At 40.1% G+C, this 19264-nt stretch overlaps 2 protein-coding genes across 2 annotated transcripts; one reads left to right on the forward strand and one right to left on the reverse strand.

The window, feature by feature from the left end:
- Positions 1-644: 644 nt before the first annotated feature.
- On the forward strand, positions 645-8234 carry srpra (SRP receptor subunit alpha). Its single transcript, XM_034700773.1, has 15 exons — positions 645-762; positions 871-1008; positions 1312-1395; positions 1523-1686; positions 1843-2003; positions 2115-2280; positions 2395-2539; positions 2653-2774; positions 2925-3046; positions 3149-3235; positions 4703-4875; positions 5935-6148; positions 6276-6439; positions 6786-6884; positions 7042-8234. The coding sequence occupies exons 2-15, from the start codon at positions 886-888 to the stop codon at positions 7168-7170; spliced, it is 1953 nt and encodes a 650-aa protein (XP_034556664.1). The 5' UTR covers positions 645-762; positions 871-885; the 3' UTR covers positions 7171-8234.
- A 110-nt stretch (positions 8235-8344) lies between these two features.
- Positions 8345-18121, reverse strand: fam118b (family with sequence similarity 118 member B). Its single transcript, XM_034700774.1, has 8 exons — positions 17564-18121; positions 16896-16985; positions 16439-16691; positions 11532-11759; positions 10678-10806; positions 10181-10478; positions 9459-9524; positions 8345-9312 (listed from the first exon to the last, which is right to left on the reverse strand). The coding sequence occupies exons 2-8, from the start codon at positions 16976-16978 to the stop codon at positions 9269-9271; spliced, it is 1101 nt and encodes a 366-aa protein (XP_034556665.1). The 5' UTR covers positions 16979-16985; positions 17564-18121; the 3' UTR covers positions 8345-9268.
- Positions 18122-19264: the final 1143 nt, after the last annotated feature.

The following is a 19264-nucleotide window of genomic DNA, read 5'->3' on the forward strand; positions in this document are numbered from 1 at the left end:
ACTGGAGCTAATTCACATTCTACAAACAGAAAACTACTTTTAGCCTTACCTGCCGGACAGATAGGCTTAGTGAATAAATTATGTTAAATTTAGTTAAGAGAAAAATTAGCGCCAGTACAAGTAACAAAATAAATAATAAGAAATAATAAGAAAAAAAAAAGAAAAAGAAAAAAAGCTTGAATAACATACAAAAAGTATATTAAGTAAGTAGGTATGGTCTCAGGGGTTGTCTACAACCACAGCATTATGGCCAAGCTGTCGTCTCTGATGGACATTTTTTTATATATATATTCTTGTTGAAATTCTTGTACTGTACACCTCCTTGTTTGCTGCTGTAACTCCATGAATTCCCCTGTTGTGGGACGAATAAAGGAGTATCTTATCTTATAGACTGTATAAAACGGTTTAAACTGTATTAAAACTGTATACTGTATAGTATACTGTAATAATATAGTGTAATAATAATACATATAATATAGTGTAATAATAATATATATAATATACTGTAAAACTATATAAAAACTATAAAAAACTGTCTACAACCATAGACAGTACAACACATAAGAGTGATGACGTTTATCAACGTACATGCTAAAATATTACAGCATGCTGTGCTCGTAAAAAGAGCATGCGCGTAAAAAAAAACCCTCCCCGGAAAAGCTCGTCACTTCCTGGTTCTGTATCTGACGTGTCTAAAACAGTTTTACCCTGGTGGTGGGTTTTACTCGTGGGGGATTTGTTTTCTATTTAAGTATTTATCTGGTAAGATTGACATGTTTTAAGAGTAAACATTAACATTCACAAGTTTTCAGAGCCGCAGATGTAACTACAGATATCCATTCACATGTTTCCTCTGTCTTTTAAATCTAGATCCGTGGTGGCAAGATGCTAGACTTCTTCACCATCTTCAGCAAAGGGGGGATAGTGTTGTGGTGTTTTCAGGGAGCCGGGGTCACGGAGTCTTTCACTGGACCTGTCAACGCTCTGATCCGCTCGGTGATTCTTCAGGTAAGGCTTCACGACAGATAAATATCCAGAGACAGTTGTCTGTGTCTTTATCCTCGGCATGGTTTCAACAGCTACGGCTAATGCTAAAAGGTAGCAAACGTAAGCTTATTGCGTAACATTTGTGTTCTAAACAGGTGAAATATCACTATCTTAATTATCACAGCATTAAGATCTGAAAGATTGAGCTGGGCTTTGAGCTGTGGTCACTATAACTTGTATATAGCACGGAGCAGAGAGAGCTAGCTTGAGCAGCATGTGTGTTTTACTTGTGTTGACATGTAAGCGATGTTTGTGGTGTTGCAGGAGCGGAGTGGGAATAACTCATACACTCATGAGGCCCTGAGTCTTAAATACAAGCTCGACAATGAGTTTGAGTTGATTTTTGTGGTAAGTTTCCACTACAACCATACTGTATTACAACAAAACAACAATCGAGCCTCAGACTGAACATCTGTTGCTAACACTGGTGTACAGAACATCTCCTAACTCTTCTTTCCTCCCTGTCTCTGTCCAGGTGGGTTTTCAAAAGATCCTGACGCTGACCTACGTGGACAAGTTCATAAATGATGTTCAGCTCCATTTTCGAGATCGTTATAAGAATGAGTTGGAGCAGAAAGGAGCTCTCAAGCTTCTCAGTAACAACTTTGAATTTGAGGATGACTTTAACAATCTTCTGAGGTAAATATGGAAAGAAGTGATGTCTTTCAGTGTAAGGTATCATAATGTGTACCCCAAAAAGAGAACATAAGACCAACAGAACTGCATGTACTCTGTTAACTTGTTTTTTTTTTTTGGTCTTTTTCATGCTGACACATAACAAATGTCTACTTCCAGAGAGGCAGAGGAGAGCAGCAAAGCTCGGAATCCTGCTCCTATGCGGTCTTTTAAGGAGTCCGAAAAATCCCAGAAAACTGTGAAGTCAATGATTGAGACGAAGGGTGGGGACAAAGCAAAAGACCAGGGTGGCAAGAAGAACAAAAATACCAAAAAGGAGGGTATGTGCTTTTGGATATGGTTCTTCTTAAAAAGATTAAAAAGTCCATAATGTCAGTGGAGCACAATCTCTATCTCTATCTCGACTTGATTTCTTTCCCAATCATGTCCAGCTCCTGCAGCTGAGCCGGTCAAAGTGGATCAAAGCAAGAACTCATCCTCTGGGCAGAAGACGGTTGAGAATGGGAACCAGGGCATGTCTGCGGACGAGATCATACAAAAGAACAGAGATGAATTCTTTCGCAAGCGCATGGCTGTAAACATCACTGAAAAACCAGTGTAAGAGAAAATGCATTCATGAATGTCAAATCACCAAACAGCACTGTATCATGAGCATGTTTATTATCCTAATTCTGATTAATTCATTCTGATCTTCTTTCATCCGTCTCACAGTAAGTCTCCAAAGCCTCAGAAGCCGAGGGAGAAGCAGATGCGCAAATGGGACATGGGTGGCAGCAGCACCAAGGAATTGGACTACACAAAGAATGGAAGCTCCCCAAATGGTGGTGATCAGAACATGGAAGCACACATTGACACGGTATACTCCTCCCTTATTTACACCCGACACATAGAGGTTTTCTAGCTCAGCAGAAGTCTGTGGTAGAGTAAGTGGTCTGGTGCCGAGTTCTCAATGTCCAGGATGTGTTTCAGGGGATAAAGCTGGACTCCATGAAGGGTGACCTGCTGTCTGTGGACTATGAGTCCAGTGAAGAAGAGGAGATGGAGGAAGAGGAAGAGGAAAGAGTTGTTGTCAGTGAAACAAGCAAAGCAAGGTAACAGAGCATTGGTTTGCTTTCTGTAGTTTTGATTTGAAAATACTTTATTGTGCGTCTTTGCCGTATTTGTGTAAATCTGCCATCTTAAAATACTTTTTTAAAATGTATGTTACACTTTGAACAACTCCCCACCTTTGTTTATTTCAGCTCCAAAAAGGGTGGTGGTTTCGGGGGCATGTTTGGGATGCTGAAGGGCCTGGTAGGGTCCAAGAGCCTTTCCCGGGAGGACATGGAGTCGGTACTGGAGAAGATGAGGGACCACCTCATCGGTAAAAATCACATCCATCTTATTGAAACCCGTAGACTTTGTGAGATGTTGCATTTAAAGGTGCATTGATTGCTGTTAATGTGTCTCTTTTCTGATCCTACAGCAAAGAATGTAGCAGCCGAAATTGCCTCCCAGCTCTGTGACTCTGTAGCCAAAAAACTGGAAGGCAAAGTCATGGGCACATTCACCAGTGAGTAAACGTGTATACCTTTTTAATGTACCAATGACAGACAACAGATCCCCACCCACACAAATCTTTTAAGATCATTTCTTATATGATGAAAACTCAAAAGTCAATGCTGGGTGCTTCTTCTCTCGAGCTACACTTTCCCTCCCTGAGAGCACCACAGCAGTTTGCATGCTGGGAAAAGTAATGTGATTAGGGTTAATGTGTTTTCCTCAGCATTGTATCTGATTTGGGTAGTAAGTAGATTTAAATAGGTTGACCTTAGTTTCATGCTCAGAAGGTTACAAACATCCCTTACATATTGAAGGTTAAGGCGATAGCGTGTGACACAACTTGGATATGTTATACTTCACATGTGTCACTGTGGTAGTCCCTTTATTATTACCTGAGACCTTGCAGTATATTTATATTGAGATCATAACAAACCAGTCCTTCACTTGTCATCAGTTTACCTGTGTAGAATGTATCGGTGTATAAAATAACAGTCAATTTTTAGATCAGCTCATGATTTTAGAATTAAATAATCAGTGCCATGACAAGTGTAGAGGCCAATATTTGCATCTTGAACTCCCGGTCCGTTTAATTCCATGATCTGTGCTCCAGAAGTGTCCAATACATAACAATTTCACAAACGAACTTCACAAATAACTCCTGCAGCACCATGCTGTTTCAGCGATCAAAAACTGTCTCACCTTTCTTGGTGGAACACTTGACGACACAACAAAGGTTCCTACCTTAAATAGAAAACGGCCGCCAATAACCCCTCACAACCTTAAATACTGACACAGGTCACATACACAAATTCATTCATAATCTGCCTTTACACTTTCACTATCACGTAACACATTGGTCCCCAAAGTGGAGGTCGTGAAACACTGAAAGGGCGTCGTGTAATGCCTTCCAAAAACAAAACAATTTAACATAAATATTTTCTCCATAATTTTAAAAATATAAATGGAACTAGTGGTTAAATTTTAAATAAAACAATGCAAATAGAACAAGTTTTATTTGTTTTCCACTTTTCCTTGTTGCCACATGACCTCTGACCTCACATGACCCCCAGACGAATGACGGTATCATTGGCAGCAGGTTCATTTACAGGAAATGTAGCAATATGTGCACATAGGAAGTCTAACTCTCTACCAACCAGCTAAATTACGTTTAATAGGCCCTGTCCATATTTGGATTACCTATTAGTGTGTTCCAACAGCAGTGAGATACATATCACTACCTCGAAGGACAGTGGAGGTCCCGGGCTGAGAAGTTTGGGAACCACTGACGTAACAGGCGCTTGAAGTTTAACTATACATTTTACTGGTGCCGTCACCTTTGTCCCACCACACAATAAACCAACCATAATGATGTCTTTGTAACTATATGAGGTCATCTATGGCAGGAAACAGCACAGAAGGCTGTATATGATGTCAGGAGAATAGATCAGTCATTCTGTGTTTGTGTGTTTTATTGCAGCTGTGGCCTCAACAGTAAAGCAGGCCCTGCAAGAATCCCTGGTGCAGATCCTGCAGCCCAAGCGACGGGTGGATATTCTGAGAGACGTCATGGAGGCGCAGGGCCAGCGTAGACCTTTTGTCATTACGTTTTGTGGTGTCAATGGGGTTGGAAAGTCCACCAACCTTGCCAAGGTGAGTTATCATCGTGGGAAGTGTCATGACATGTTCCATAAATCCACCATCTTTTAAGTGCTTCCATGATCTTGTGGTTGCTGATTGTCTAGTCCATTCTATCCTATGAGCTTTGTGTGGCGTTATTTTGATTTTGTAAGCATTGGCGTGCACTTACCGCCCTGTCAGAGGAACAAGGAGAGGAAGTTACTATGTGTCTCGCTGTCTTAAAATACCTAAACCAAGAGTGCTTATGCAGCATTTGGAGCAACGTTTTCAGCATGTTTTTTATATAGAGCATTAATGAAGCTTTTTTGGACAGATCCTTCATCTCAGCACTTCATTTTGGTGCATGTTGTTGACAAGGGGATTTCTTATGTACTGAAGTTAAGCAGCCATATCTGCTTTGAGCTTTGATTTATGTCGTACTTTAACGTCTCGCCATGAGGCAGGAGGTTATTGTAACTCCTTCATACAAAGAGATCAGTTTGAAAATTCATATCCATGAACAAGGCTCTCCCCTTAACACATATATGGGCTAATTTCTCTACTACAGTGATAACGCCACACATGGTACTAACTTTCGGATTAGATTTTACACATTTGATCATATTCCCAGCCTGAACTCATCTGAACATATACATTTTGGTCACATAACAGTACCACCTATTGGACACATGCAGTATTTACTCTCATGAACAGTTTTAAACATGCCTGCAATCATAACTGTTTCCTTAATGATTGGTCATAAACATTTCTAAAGATGCTGACTTAATTAAATTCATGATACTGACACAAGTAAACAAGACATTTAACAGAGAAACAAAAAGGAACCAAGTAAACTAAAGAAAAATAAACAGCAAAATAGATAACAATACTTATAATAACAACAACGATAATCACAACAACATATAATAACGATAATAACAACATATAATAACGATTTTAGCCAAATACTTATAACAACAAGTGTTATACAAAAAACTGACAGTAATAATCTATTCAAATATTGATGGTAGTTTTACATTCTTGTGTTAACCCTCTCAACACAATATAAATCATCTTTCTGTCTATCTCCAGATCTCTTTCTGGCTGATAGAGAACGGTTTCACGGTGCTGATCGCAGCCTGTGACACATTCCGAGCCGGTGCAGTGGAGCAGCTCCGTACTCATCAGCGTCGTCTGAACTCTCTGCATCCTCCAGAGAAGCACGGAGGACGACCAATGGTCCAGCTCTATGAGAAGGGCTATGGGAAGGATGCTGCTGGGATTGCCATGGAGGCCATTGCTTATGGTACGTGACTGTCCTTCCTTGCACCTTGATTTTAAAATACAGAGTGCTGAAAGGGTGTTCTGTGAATTTTGCATTTATTTATCCGTATCACCCACATTGTGAAGTAACATTTGTTTCCTCCCTCCAGCTCGCAACCAGGCCTTTGATGTGGTGCTGGTTGATACTGCTGGGCGTATGCAGGACAACGCCCCTCTAATGACGGCCTTGGCCAAACTAATTGCAGTCAACATGCCTGACCTTGTGCTCTTTGTTGGAGAGGCTCTGGTTGGCAATGAGGCCGTTGACCAGCTGGTAATGCCACTGACAAATACAACTTTTGTTTGGATGCACAATGCACTGAGAGGAAATATACCTAATATCACATTTGTGTAATAACATTCCACTTCATTATGTAACTGAGTCGACTGACTGATATAAAAACGCTGCAGGGTCAAATTGACTTCTATCCTCAAACTCTCCAGCAGGGGTCAGTGTTGATCCAGTAATCAGCTGTCATGTTAAACGGTCTTTGTTGAACAGATGTGTTTCCTCGTTCTCTGCACTTTGTTAATATTAAGATGGAAAATGAAGCAATACATATTAACTGGGATATCAACTTTCCCATGAATAACTCAACTTTCCTCACTCTTGTCCTCAGGTGAAGTTCAACCAGGCTCTGGCTGACCACTCCATGTCTGACAAGCCTCGCCTCATTGATGGAATTGTACTCACTAAGTTTGATACCATTGATGACAAGGTATTTAAATTTGTTTTCCATCTGGTTGTCATCATGTGGTGTGACCTTGTAAAGAATCTTTTGATACAATTATAATTCCTCTGGGGTTTTAGGATTGATGTTTAATTCCTAAGTGGAAAGTCGACAGCATTCATATGCCATCCTTCCTCCCTCACAGGTTGGTGCTGCAATCTCCATGACTTACATCACAGGCCAGCCTATTGTGTTCGTGGGCACAGGGCAGACCTACAATGACCTGCGCAGCCTCAACGCCCGCGCTGTGGTCAGTGCCCTGATGAAGGCTTAAGTGGCTGCATGTGTCCTGCTGTTTATTCATTGACGCAACAAAGCCAACAATACCTTTGCCACGCTGCCGTGAGATGTCCCAGCCCTGCTAACCTGCGTTTCTCATCCCCCTGTCCTGCCCTCTCTACTTTGCATCGAATAAAGAACTCGTCACTCACAGGGAGGACTTCATTCTCCCCGAGAAAGGAGAAGTGTAAATGAGGTGCATCATGTAAAACTTTCAGGCCTAAGTTAAATCATACCTCAGATCAGCCTGGACTTTGAGAGAAGTCAAACCTAAAGACAGTTTAGCTGACTAAATGGACCTTTGCTGTAAATATCATCAGCTTTCTGGTTTACACAGTAAAGGCTTATAAAAATCCCCACTGTGGCATTTTGACAGTTTTCCTCTCTTTTTGTAAATGAGGTCAGGTTGTCAGGGCCTGCTGAATGTGACATTTCAGCAGCTGCCTGTGCCTGAGGAAAGCTTAGTGACCATAGTGCCTATCTGCCCCACCGTCTTCTTAGTTAACACTTGTACCACATGGGTGGTTGTCATCCTAAAGTACCATGGCATTGCAGTTCAGAAATCACTACCTCCGCTTTTGAGAAGGAGTATGAATCTGCTTACATTTGGTCGTAAAGTCAGCACTTATGAAGTTACATGTTGTACTCTCGTCAAAAAATACTATTAATTAAGACACGGTTTGTGAAATGGGGATACTTATGGATGGACAGTTATCCCTCAGAACTCCTCAGCAGTCTACCACACAGATCTCCCATTTTATTACAGAAGAGAATTTGATCTCTGAGTCTGAAATTCATGAAGATGAAATGGTTTTGTAATTATTATTTTTTTAGATCCGATCGTGCGTTTCTTTTCAGATTACACCTTCTGTGTGGTCGGTTGTGTTTGTTTTCCCTTCTGATTGACTCTTTATTACATAAGAGTATATGTAAGTCTTAAATATCTCTTGCCCCCCTTTAATTTGTTGTAGTGCAATACAAGAGAATCAAGAGATATACAGAAGATTTTGGCTAATTTATGAGAATGTAAACATTTCTAAATAAAGCTGCTATATGCTATTGATAGCCTGTGAAGTGGAGCTTGTGTGTCATATGTTGCAGGTCACATGCTCTGTAGCCCCCTTACAGACTTCTAACAGTATGGCCGCTATAAAGAATACCAAGACAGCTGGGATACCAAAAGCTTTATTTTGAAAATAGTACATATAAATACTACATCAGAAAACACATGCAAGTAATAAAAATACAAAAAAGGCTTCAAAAGGACATTTTCAGCACAGGAGTGGAAAAGTGATTGCTACTGGCTGGGAGCCTCTCTGCCATCTACATCTCAACTTTTACAGGACAATGTCAGAATGACTTGTAAGTAGTGTAACCATGACATAGGATTATATCCAGCTGCCCCCATTCCTCACTCAGAAGTGTGCAAACAAGTTATTTTCTGGTTCTGGAGTAGGGCATGACAGACGATCCTTGCATTTCAATACATGACTGATTTCGATCAAGAACGTGATGTATGTTACAGCGTGTACCTAGAACCTCTCAGACAGGGCAGATCAGGTAAGCTGACACTTTGCTTAACTGCATTCTTCTACATCCAAATCCAAACAGCTGATTGAGTTTCTCATGTTTGTCAGTGAAGTGAAAGAATATCCTTGCATCATCTGCATATCAAGAACCTTTTCCTTCTGTTGCTTCCCTAATGTCGAGCAACATTTAAATACAATACATCGGTACTAAGAGTTCGGGTATTGGCATTGAGTGTTTCTTTAAGTTCTCCGTTCCCTTTAAACAACAACCAATACAGGAAATAATAATAAACAGCTGTAAACAACTGACGACAACTGAAAGGTCTCCCATGGCTCAGACTGTTCCTGGAATCCTAAATCCATTGATTGAAATCACTCTCAAATTAGACAATTCTGTCAATAGAAAAAAAAAAAGGAATGATAGTGATTGAGACTGCATGTCTGTCAAGATCGATAGTGTGGGGCAAAAAAAAAAAGAGGGATGGACTTAGGTGACAGTTGTGAACAACAAAGAGCATCAATGAAAAAGTTGCAGCTGACTTCCCTGCTTGCAATCCTGCAAAGTCAGCTGTACCTCTGTGGAAAGGAATACCAGCAGGTCTTTGATACTGAAAATCAAGAACAGACTTGAGTTCTCTAACTATCAGCAAGCATTAAGAGTGCAAGAGTCTTTACAGAGCTTTATAGTATCACTCTGGAAATGTTCTTGCATGTGGCCACTGCCTGAAGCCAAAGAGAAGCATTCAGTCCTAACCTTGAAGGAGGCTTTTCAGTGAGTTAAAGCCGTTCTGCTGTTCCTCTCCGTTTTGTGAGGGAGACCCTGAAGATGAAGATAAAAGAAGAATTATATAACAGAGAGAATTGAGAGAAAACTTCTGACATGTATATTTTAGATAAATGAAATCTTCAACATGGTAGATTTACTTGATCTGAGTCCAGGCAAGTTAGAATACTTTAACATGTTGTAAGATACATAAAATACAGGCTACATTGAGATGGTGTTCAGAAAATCAGGACAATGTAAGGTGCAATTATTAAGTTATCTTTTTAAGCCAAGGGATTTTAATACAATACAACTCATTTCAGCAAAAAAATAAAATAAAAAATCTATTTTTTTGCTTAAATTTCAAAACACACAACTTCATATATGACATTCGTTACACTTAACCTTCATTTTCTTTAACTAGTTAATGCAGAACAAACAACCAAGGATTGACTACTCTGGTGTCAGACTTTTAATGGCTAGATTTTGTTCTTCAAATTATTTAAGAAATTAATGGAAGGCCAATCAAAGACAGATGAGGAAGTAGAGGCATATCCTGATTTGGCAAATATCAGAAAACATCCTGCAGCTTTAAGAATAAAACTCAAGGGTGCCGTTCTCCTAAATCCCCATTCTGGTTGGCTTGGATCCGTCTGTAAACTTGCACGGCTCAGACATAAAAATGATCGAAGACTTAATTCCATCCTCCTTACCCCAGCCGTTGCTCGACACATCACGGTTGCAGATCTCGTTGGCCAGCCTCTCAAAGTACTCCGGCAGGTCGGCATACTCGTCTCCATAGGAGATGACCTTGATGCCCTTGTCCAGCATGTTGTCCCTCAGCTTCTTGAACTCCCCCACGTCCTCGCGCCGCACGAGCATGAAGTGTTCCAGGTCGGACTTGTGTTTGACCGCCTCCAAGAACAGAGCTTGGAAGGTTGTGTCGTCTACTGTGCGGCCGCAGCCGAGGAACACGAAGGATTTGGTCTCGTAGAGCTTCTGGATCTCCCGCTGTGGAAACCAGTCGATGTATTCGTTACTACACAAGCCTTAATTTAAAAGCATCAATGTGCAGGGACACAGCAGAGTTCATACGACCACACGTCATAATGAATTAGATAACAAGCTCTGTAGTTTATATCAAAGGCATTTAGTGAAGAATCTTTTCAGTAAGTTCTTATTGAGAACATAACCTGAAGTTAGAACTCACCATAACCTCAGTGTTCCTCAGTACATTCTGGTAGCCAGCAGGGTGCAGCACGATACCACTGGGGTTGGTGTAAACACCATGGATATGCAAAACACTTAACCGCCGCTTCTCCTGGGCCCACTCCAATACCTAGACACACACGCACACACACGAGCACTCTCTTAACAGTCCATTGCACTCAATCCTGTTCTGGCTGGGCAGGGAGTAAAATCAGTAAACAGAAGTGAGAGGATATTAGCCCTGATGGAGACGGGGCATAAATACCAGAACTGAGAGGCAAAGCCATGTGTCTCTCAGAAAACTCTAACCAGCCCTCGCAGGTTTGTGTTCTATTTAAGAAGCAATCAATCTTCTAATGCGCAGGGACGTGAGTGACATGGTTTAAAAATGGAGACTTTACTGAGTTAGAAGAAGAGAAGTCAGAAAAGAAACAAACCGAGCTCTGCTGGGAAAACACACGTTTCCCCATCAGTGAAGTCTTTAGTCAAAAGCAAATATTGTTCTATCAATAAAAATCGACAGCAGCTGAGTAATGGCTAGAACTTTAACCTTTCCCCACCTGCCACAGACAAAAGGCTCCTTCAGGTCAGATCGTTATCTGTTTTCCTCTAGAACTCAACCAGGAACTTCACTGAAAGTATCGTCATAAATATGACTAATGGGGAATCTTCCCTGTAGAGCAGCATTGACAATGTTTGTGATTAAGAGTGAGATCATCCGACGTGAAACCTACAAATAAGCTCCTTTAATCAGATCACTTCCTAACGTGACCTTTGCCCTGAAAGAGCTGACAACACGTATCGTGGCAGAAAAAGAATCAACCGACCCCAAAGCACAGGCCAAGCCTCCAATACCTTCTTCTCATCCGTCAGGTCCAGAGACTCCAGCTTGGTGTCCTGGTGAGCGGCGTAAATCTCCAACAGGTTGTCAAAGTTAGTAGTGAGAACTAGTGCGCCGCTTTCCATTAGCTGCAGCACAGAGCGCAGTAGATGTTTCCCCGCGTGCTCCATCTTGCACTCCAAGTCATCAAACACCTCGTACAGACAGTCTTTGAAGAAAGTTGATCTCACGTTCCCTGTTCTCTGTGGAAGATATAAACGAATTAGCAACAGGGAAGGAAAGATGAAGTTATGATGTGTGAGGAAGAACTGCAACATTTTAGTTACTTTAGGACTGTTTTTACACCACTGCAGGTGTAAAACGCTCATTTTTAAGATTGAAGATAAGTAATTATTTAATAAGAAAGTACATTTAATGTACAGGTACAAGGTTTTTTGATGCCTTGACAAATACTAGGATGTCACAGCACTTTTTGAGCAGCAACTTCCAACAACAACCCGCCTAAGATGCACTCCTTACAGTGTATACTTTATCAGTTGTCAGTTTATTACCTTAAACATCAGTGAATGCATTATGATGACAGTACAAAGAAAAGGGAAGTTCAGCACTGTGATTCAGTGTACAAAGAGGATGTAAACTGTTTGAATCAACTTAACCATTTAAGCACTAATCCTGAGGTGACAAGGTGTCTCAGACTGTTTTACTAACATCCTCCTTTTTTTAAATGGAATTTTTTTTTAAAAGTCATGTTATTTTTGGGAAAGTAGAGTAGGGAAAGTCATGCCAGGGCTGGGAGTCAAACAAGCGACTACTGCCTTGTCATTGGGCGTGCACTTAAGCTGCTAGGCCCTGCTAACATCCTTTGATTACAGAGAAAAATGAGCTGATTGTCAACCTCTTCTCACAAGAATGAGTCCATTTTAGTGAATTTATTTAACTGATAAGGAAAAAAAAAATTAATTCAAACCCTACGAATTATCTTAAAACAGATTCCTTAAATGAACAGAAAAAAAGTGACTATTTAGTGTCATCCAGCAGCCAGATTCTAGATGTGACGCTCCCTTGCTCACCCCTCCCATTGATCACTTTACCATAGCAATGGTATGACCATCCATTTGTCAAGATGTCAACATCCAAAACCTCTATCAATACAAAGTCTTTTGCACGCAACTCTCTACTCCGTCGTTATTTTCCAGTGGCCACCAATAAATACAAAAACCTGTATGTAACTAGTTTGTCTGCTCTGTGCTACTGTAGAAACATAGCAGAGCAAGATGGCAGCCTCGATGTAGTATCCGTGATGTCACCCATCTGTTTTTGAAGCGCTGTTTTGAAGCCAATCGTCGGCGGGGGCCATATTGGAAATGCTGAATGCAACCTAACTTCTGTGGAGCTATCGTGAGGTAAGGAGGCGGGCTTTGTCTGTCATGTCCTTCAATGAAAATAATTAGAAAATAATTCATCCTCCGTACAGTGTGTGCCAATAGAGATATAAGCTATTACATGTTGTTTGTGAAGCACTTTGTAACTCAGAACTTTAGAAAGTGCTATAGAAATAAATCTTATTTTTATAATTATTGTTTATTATTTTATATGAATTATTATTATTATTATTATTATTATTATTATTATTATTATTATTATTATTATTATTATTACTATTATTATTATAATAAGGAGTGCGTGGTTAGGGGAAAATCAGCACTGTTTTTAGTTTGGTGTAGTCACCACGAAGAACTGTTGCTGGTTACCAACATTATTAAGGAGCTTAGAGCAAACCTTTAATACTCAACAGTCATGTAATACTGGCATTAAGCATGATAGACGGGTGTTTCAACACCACAATTGGTTTGAACTTGCTTTCAACATAACTTCCTCACGGCACTGTTCCTTACAGGTATTCCAAATATCATCCTGAGTGCCCAAACGTACACTCTTCAATAAGATTTCAGGGGTGTGTGAAATCTGTGCACGTTTTCACGATACCTGCTCGAGGGCGTCTTTGTTCTGTTTCAAGGTTCTTTGTTTTTATCATCAACCTCTCTGAATCTGTCAAGAGCTCTTCAAGTCGCAACTCACATACCAACTCAGTCTCCTAAGAGATTGAGGGCGGAGACTTCCTAGTCTAAATCTCACGCAGGAAGAGTTGGGCAGCTAAGAATAGCAAAGGTAGTGGATGCAGTGACCAAGGTGATCCTAGTTCAGGGCTGACTCTCAGAGATTACAGCTCTAATGGGCTAAACAGCAGCGGCCCTTTCCACAGGAAGAAGCGTATTATCCATGTCTGGTTTGAACACCACCCATTGAAATCACAGTGTCCTTGTAATAACCACATCAAGTGGAAACAAACAACTCTAGTTTATAAATAATAATCCCAAACCAAAAGAATGTATTTGACTTGTAGATGCTCGCTCATGGCCTTCAAGCCAACAAGTGTTAAGTAAGCGCCGAGTGGAGATATTGAGACTTTAAACGTAAACTAAAAACGTATCTATTCAGTCTGGCTTTTATGTAGGGTTTATCAGTCTTATTACTTTACTTTTTTACTTTTATATTGATTTTAATGTTTTTTTATTATTTTATTAATTCCAACTATTTGTTTTTTATTTATCTACTTATTTTTATTGATATTTTTAGCCTTCATTTTATTTTAAACTTGTATCCTTACCCCTTTTTAAATGTATTTATTTCAACTATTTATATTCTTAATGTTAATTTGATGTTTCAACTTATTTTAATTACGCATATTTTATTGTTACTGGTGTGCATTAGTCTCTATTTTTAAATCCCTTTTTTTTTTAAATATGTCTTGCCATTTTTTAAATTTTGCTTCTTTCTTGTCGTTGATCACTGTAAAGCACTTTGAATTGCTTTTGATTCGTATGAAAGGTGCTATATGAATAAAGCTTGATTGACTGATTGATTGAGTGAAGATACAAGTGTAATGCTAAAACTAGTGAAACAGAGACCAGCATACTTCCCATGTAAACACAGACAGGTGTAGTTCACAGGGGATGAGCTTGGCAGGGTTATGCTAATACTATGTTAATTGTTAAAAGCATATTATCAGAAACTTTATATTATCTGTCAGTGAAAAGAAACAACAAATGTTTCCTCCATCACTCTTTTCAATTCCATTGTTTATGTCTCTTGCTGGATTGAGCAATCGACCCAGTCAGCACAGTTGTAATTAGCCTTGTTTTTCCAAAGGTCAGATGTGTGCTAGGATTTACAACGAACACATTCTCTGGGGTTTTAACTTCAGATTACCCTCATTACCCATTTTTGTGTGCCTGGAGTCCACTGTAACTCAGCTGCTTACTGTGGAAACGGGGTTAAACTCTTAGTGTTGTGTTACCTGAAGTAATTCTATGGGCTCACTTTTATCAGGGCATTTTGATAGAAGTATAAACGGTGCAATGTCATATACACTGAGGGAACACTTAGATTCATTCATTTTTTAATGTTGAATCAGCTCAGGTAAAGCTCTATACTAACTACAACAGAAGTCTTTTGCAGAGGGGTTTTGTGAATGAAATGGTGACACATGGTCCTGACTGTCACCAGCGCGCAGCCTGAATGAAAAGCTGGGTTGGGGGGTCTATAGGTTCACATTAGTCTATGCTTGTTTTTTTCCTCAGCAATACTAGAGCCCGTTGTGCCTGTAGCCAATAGCAGTAAGCTAGTGTCTGCACGACTGTGGATTGAAATAAACACGATGGATAAAGCCATAAAAGCGCTGTTTGTTCCCTTTGTGACAACAGGCTGAGGGCTGAAACAAAGAGTGTTTTATCAATGTCAAAGGTGCGATGAGACATGACTAACACAGGAGGCAAATGGTATTAAGGCTCCCATCTGCCAGCCCTGCTCCAGATTAGACCGGTTCAATATGTAGAGAATTGTTTGTGATATGGAATGTCAAAGTGTTTTTTTTTTCACAATTTGTTTTTTTTTTACTCCCAATGGTTTGGAGAGCACAATTCTGTAGTAACAATCACTGATTTCACACCCACAATAAATGATTATCTCTGTTACTGTGGATCAATGACTTTTCTTGGGCCAGTTAATGTTGGTCATGTCATTTTTAAGGTTCCTGTAGTTTTTGTTGGCTTGTTTATTTAAATGGTAAAACGTTTTTGCTACTTTGGGTGGACTTGATTGGTCCTCAAAGTTTTATGTGGCCTGTAATGTTACTAAGTAGCATCATTCATTCAATTCATTTCAAAAAGGCAAAACAAGGAGGACACCCAAACAATACACTCCCTTCAGGTTCATGACCAGCAACACTTGTTCGCTGAGGAAAGCCCTTTGCTGACACGCGTCCACTGCTGGTCTGGACGCTACACTGCCCTGGTTAAAAGTTCTTAAAGGACATTTAGTGTGCTGACTTTTACTCTTTCTTACATTGATTAGTTCATCTTATGTCTGATAAATGAGAACATAGGAGTGGGATAAGTTAACGACAGCTTGAAGGACAGAGTTTTTTAATTGTTCTTCACTGAATATGGTTTACATGCATTAGATGTGCTCTAAATATGTATGCTTACAGCACTGATAGTGAAAGGCAGGGCTAAAAAAACAACACTTCTTTGTTTCAGCTCATCTGCTTTCATCTGAGAGTTTTTTATTTTACGCAATTTCTTTGACATCCTCTAAACAGAAACAGTGACTTAAAAGATCGTTTATATTGATCTGAATTATTTTCCAAGAAAAAGACCCCAAAACAACCCTCCTGCCATTGGTTATCAGTATTTTAAAGAGGCACTGCTAAGATGATTTATGTAAATCCATACAAGTTGAAACAAAATGTCCCAGACTGAGGGAGAGGACCGAGCTGGCAGTCTGTCTGCCATGTGTTCGTACATGTGCGACAGGGTGGGGTGGAAAGCAGAGGTAAGAAACAGGGCTCAGGCAGACTTACCGGGGAAAGTTTCTGGATGAGGTCATGAGCCACATGCACCAAATTCTTATCTTCTTGCATGTGCTTCTGGAAACGCCGGCTCTCCTCCTCCTCTAGTAGGTCAAAGTCATTGGCTGCATCAAGCAAGGCTTGAATTAGGCCCTTCCAGGATCGGAGTGCAGGGACCTGAGGGGCCACCGCAGAGCTTACCCCTGTGCCAATCACCAGGACGAGCTCAGGGGCTCGCTTTGTCTTTAAGCTGGGCAGAAGTTTCCTGTGGGGCAGAAAGTGAAAGCATGATGAAACCATTTTCAAGAACACAAACATTCATGAAACTAAAGCTGTCCTATTCTTTGGTCCAGTGTACAATGAGGAACTAAATGATATAAAGATTGATTTTATTTGCAGCCCTGTTGAGTAATGTGATGCATGTGTTACACAGTGTGCACAGTGAGTTCTAAACAGCACCTGAGCTTACCTGGGTTTTTTTGCATTTGAGTCTGCATCCTGAGAATCAGCTGCAGGTCGCTTCTCAGTTTTCACTGCAACAACGGAGGCCATTCAGCTCCTGTAGCAGAAACATGATCAACCACATGCGAACGCTGATGTCCAATTATACTAACAATAAGCAACGCAAACAGCAATTATGTTGGAGGTTGTCATTGCAAAACGTGTCCTCTTAGAAGTCCTTACAGATCTGAACACATTAAGAATAGTATCAACTATCAGATCAGAGTTTCATGACAAAAGGACCACAGTGCTACTTTGTCATATGGGGTAGAATAAATACAACAAACATTTAAATATATAAATTACTTCATTCTGCATCACATCTGTCTTGATGACACATGATTAGCTATTTCACAAAGACTGAGGCCATAGTTCCAGGAACCTTTCACATACAAAGGGATTTTAAGCTAGTTTTTGTCATATAACTGTATTTTTTTTCTATTGTTACATAACTCTACCATCGAGTCAATGCCCCACCTGCCGATCAGGCAGCCACATGCACAAAGTCAGCATGATTATTTCACTTTAACTGCATTTCAATACTGACTTAAAGTAAATTTCAGAATTAATTCCCGTAATTACACAAAATGAAGACATATGCTTGAGTAAACGTAAAGGGACTTTGACAATACTCACCCAAATATATGTAAGTTGATGTCCAGTGTTTATTTTTGTTCCAGCAGAAATCCTTGTGATCCAAAGACAATGATAGAGGACTCTGTACTGACGTGAAGCACGTTTAAAGGCTTTGGGATCGGCTTGAGTTTAATAAGGCTTTTTTAGTTTGGGTGAAAGCTAACCAGACAGTAACGCTTACGTCGGCGTTAAGAGAGTTAACTTCAGCTGTGTGACCAAAAATGGCATAAAAACACACCTGACTCACGTTTCCTGACGACTGCTGTTCAGCTAACGTTGGTTTGGTTTAGTGCTTTTGATCCCCGAGTTAGTTAAAAGCACGAAACTCCCTCTGTCTCACCAACATGCTGAGGGTACAGTTATAAAAGCGTTATAGGTCCGTGCTAAACGATAGTCCTTATCAGAAAACTATGCCACTTAAATTAAACTGGTTATAAACCTCACGCTCTTCACTCTCTGGGGTTGTCTTTGCATTGTCCGTCTATGTGTAACTTTTGCGGAGCTGTTGAAGTCACCTCCTGTGGTGATGTGCGCCCGCTCTCGTGATGCATTCATGTGCTGCACCAAAAAACGGACATTAACCCTCCTGTTATGTTCGTTTCTCTGGAACAGCAATAATGTTCCTGGGTCAATTTGACCCGGGGCATATTCAATTATCCCAAAATGTCAGAACCCCCCAGAAAATATTAAAAAAATTTAAATCTAACTTTTAACTCCATTTCTAACCATTTAAATCTAGATTTGGTCCATTGGTGTTCTTTAAGTCTCATAGATCATGGGTTCCCAAAGTGTGGGTCCGGACCCCCTGGGGGGTCGCAAGACACAAATGGGGGGACGACGACATGATATGTCTTCCAGAATGATTTGTTTTTTAAAGTTATGTAAAATTTATGCATTTTACCCATTATAGTAAAAAAGATGGTCCGTTAATTTTGTGCAGACCAGCTAAATGAAGCCACATTAAATCCCTTTGAGGGTCAGTGGTGGTCGCAAGTCTTTGGCACCTATATTTTTGGGGTCACGGGCTGAAAGTTTGGGAACCCCTGTCATAGATCATGGTTCAATGAGGATAACTCACTCATTTTTCATTAAAATTAATTGACTTTTTAAATGTACGTTGGAAAGCCCTAAATATAAATATTTATTTTTATGAAGTGATGTTGATAAATTAAGACGACTCCTCTTCTGTCACTTGCTGCCCAGATTTTTATGCAGCATTTGGTTCGGAAGGCATACTGCCTAAAGTACACTATAAAAAGGGTCAATTTGACCCGCAACATAACAGGAGGGTCAACAAGTGTTGTCCAGCATAGAAGATTTTTCATATATTATGCAAATGTAGTATGTCGGGCCTTCACTGCATCACAAAATATACTGATACCGCTTTCATTTGTCCAACACAAAAACACGTTTATCATTTAAGTCTACGAAGTTGAGATTTACAATGAACACTTGAAAGCACCAATAGTCTTGTGACGTCAGCCGCGAATAAGAAGCTAGACAACAATCCATCGTGCTGAATGGGCTACAGTGGTTTCCAGTATAAACCGTTGCCCATTGACTCACTTTTGCATGTGCTTATGAGATTAGAGTGCAGACTCCAGCCTTTTCAGAGGGAGACGACATGTTTTTCACTTCTAATGTAGCATTATTGAGAGGTGTAATCTGTTATGTAATACTCGGAAAGCAACCAATGTTTCA

This window comes from Notolabrus celidotus, chromosome 14 (assembly GCF_009762535.1).
Source record: "Notolabrus celidotus isolate fNotCel1 chromosome 14, fNotCel1.pri, whole genome shotgun sequence".
Lineage (NCBI taxonomy): Eukaryota > Metazoa > Chordata > Actinopteri > Labriformes > Labridae > Notolabrus > Notolabrus celidotus.

Bases quoted from the DNA above. Each gene is read 5' to 3' on its own strand.
- srpra (XM_034700773.1), top strand. From the start codon at position 886: ATGCTAGACTTCTTCACCATCTTCAGCAAAGGGGGGATAGTGTTGTGG. The intron at 1,009-1,311 runs GTAAGGCTTCAC...GTGGTGTTGCAG, and splicing joins TCCGCTCGGTGATTCTTCAG to GAGCGGAGTGGGAATAACTC. The intron at 2,004-2,114 runs GTATGTGCTTTT...AATCATGTCCAG, and splicing joins CAAAAATACCAAAAAGGAGG to CTCCTGCAGCTGAGCCGGTC.
- fam118b (XM_034700774.1), bottom strand. From the start codon at position 16,978: ATGGCCTCCGTTGTTGCAGTGAAAACTGAGAAGCGACCTGCAGCTGAT. The intron at 10,479-10,677 runs GTGAGTTCTAAC...TGGTTTCCACAG, and splicing joins TGAGGAACACTGAGGTTATG to CGGGAGATCCAGAAGCTCTA. The intron at 9,313-9,458 runs GTTAGGACTGAA...CTTGATTTTCAG, and splicing joins ACTGAAAAGCCTCCTTCAAG to TATCAAAGACCTGCTGGTAT.